The following is a 317-nucleotide window of genomic DNA, read 5'->3' as shown; positions in this document are numbered from 1 at the left end:
TTTTTTTTTTTTTTATTTTTTTTTTTTTTTGTTTCCTTTTTTGTTTCTTTTTTCGTGTATTATATTTATTTATTTATTTAATTTAATAAACAAAAACAACTTATTTATTTATTTATTTATTTTTTTATTTATTTTTATTTATTTTATTTTTTTGCTTATAGGCTTATGTTATACTCATCTATGACGAAAGCTGCTTCTCTATGGGGGCCCAAAGGAATGGCTGCACACCAGGTACATATATATACATATAAAAAAAAATAAAAAAATAAAAAAAATATATATATATATATATATATATATATATATATACATATATA

The 317-nt window shown here is 16.4% G+C and overlaps 1 protein-coding gene across 1 annotated transcript in view; it reads left to right on the top strand.

Annotated features, from left to right (window-relative positions):
- The window catches only part of EMH_0048870 (uncharacterized protein), a gene marked incomplete at both ends in the record, with an annotated part of 3,739 nt that extends 3,488 nt beyond the window's left edge, over positions 1-251 (top strand). The window contains one exon of the mRNA XM_013496456.1: positions 162-251. Coding sequence (XP_013351910.1) covers positions 162-251 — 90 coding nt within the window. The remainder of the gene's footprint in view (positions 1-161) is intronic.
- Between the last annotated feature and the right edge of the window lie 66 nt (positions 252-317).

This window comes from Eimeria mitis, genomic scaffold, assembly GCF_000499745.2.
Source record: "Eimeria mitis Houghton genomic scaffold, Emh_scaff2117, whole genome shotgun sequence".
Lineage (NCBI taxonomy): Eukaryota > Apicomplexa > Conoidasida > Eucoccidiorida > Eimeriidae > Eimeria > Eimeria mitis.
Note: the sequence above shows the minus strand (reverse complement) of the source record. Positions and strands in the feature narration are given on the sequence as shown.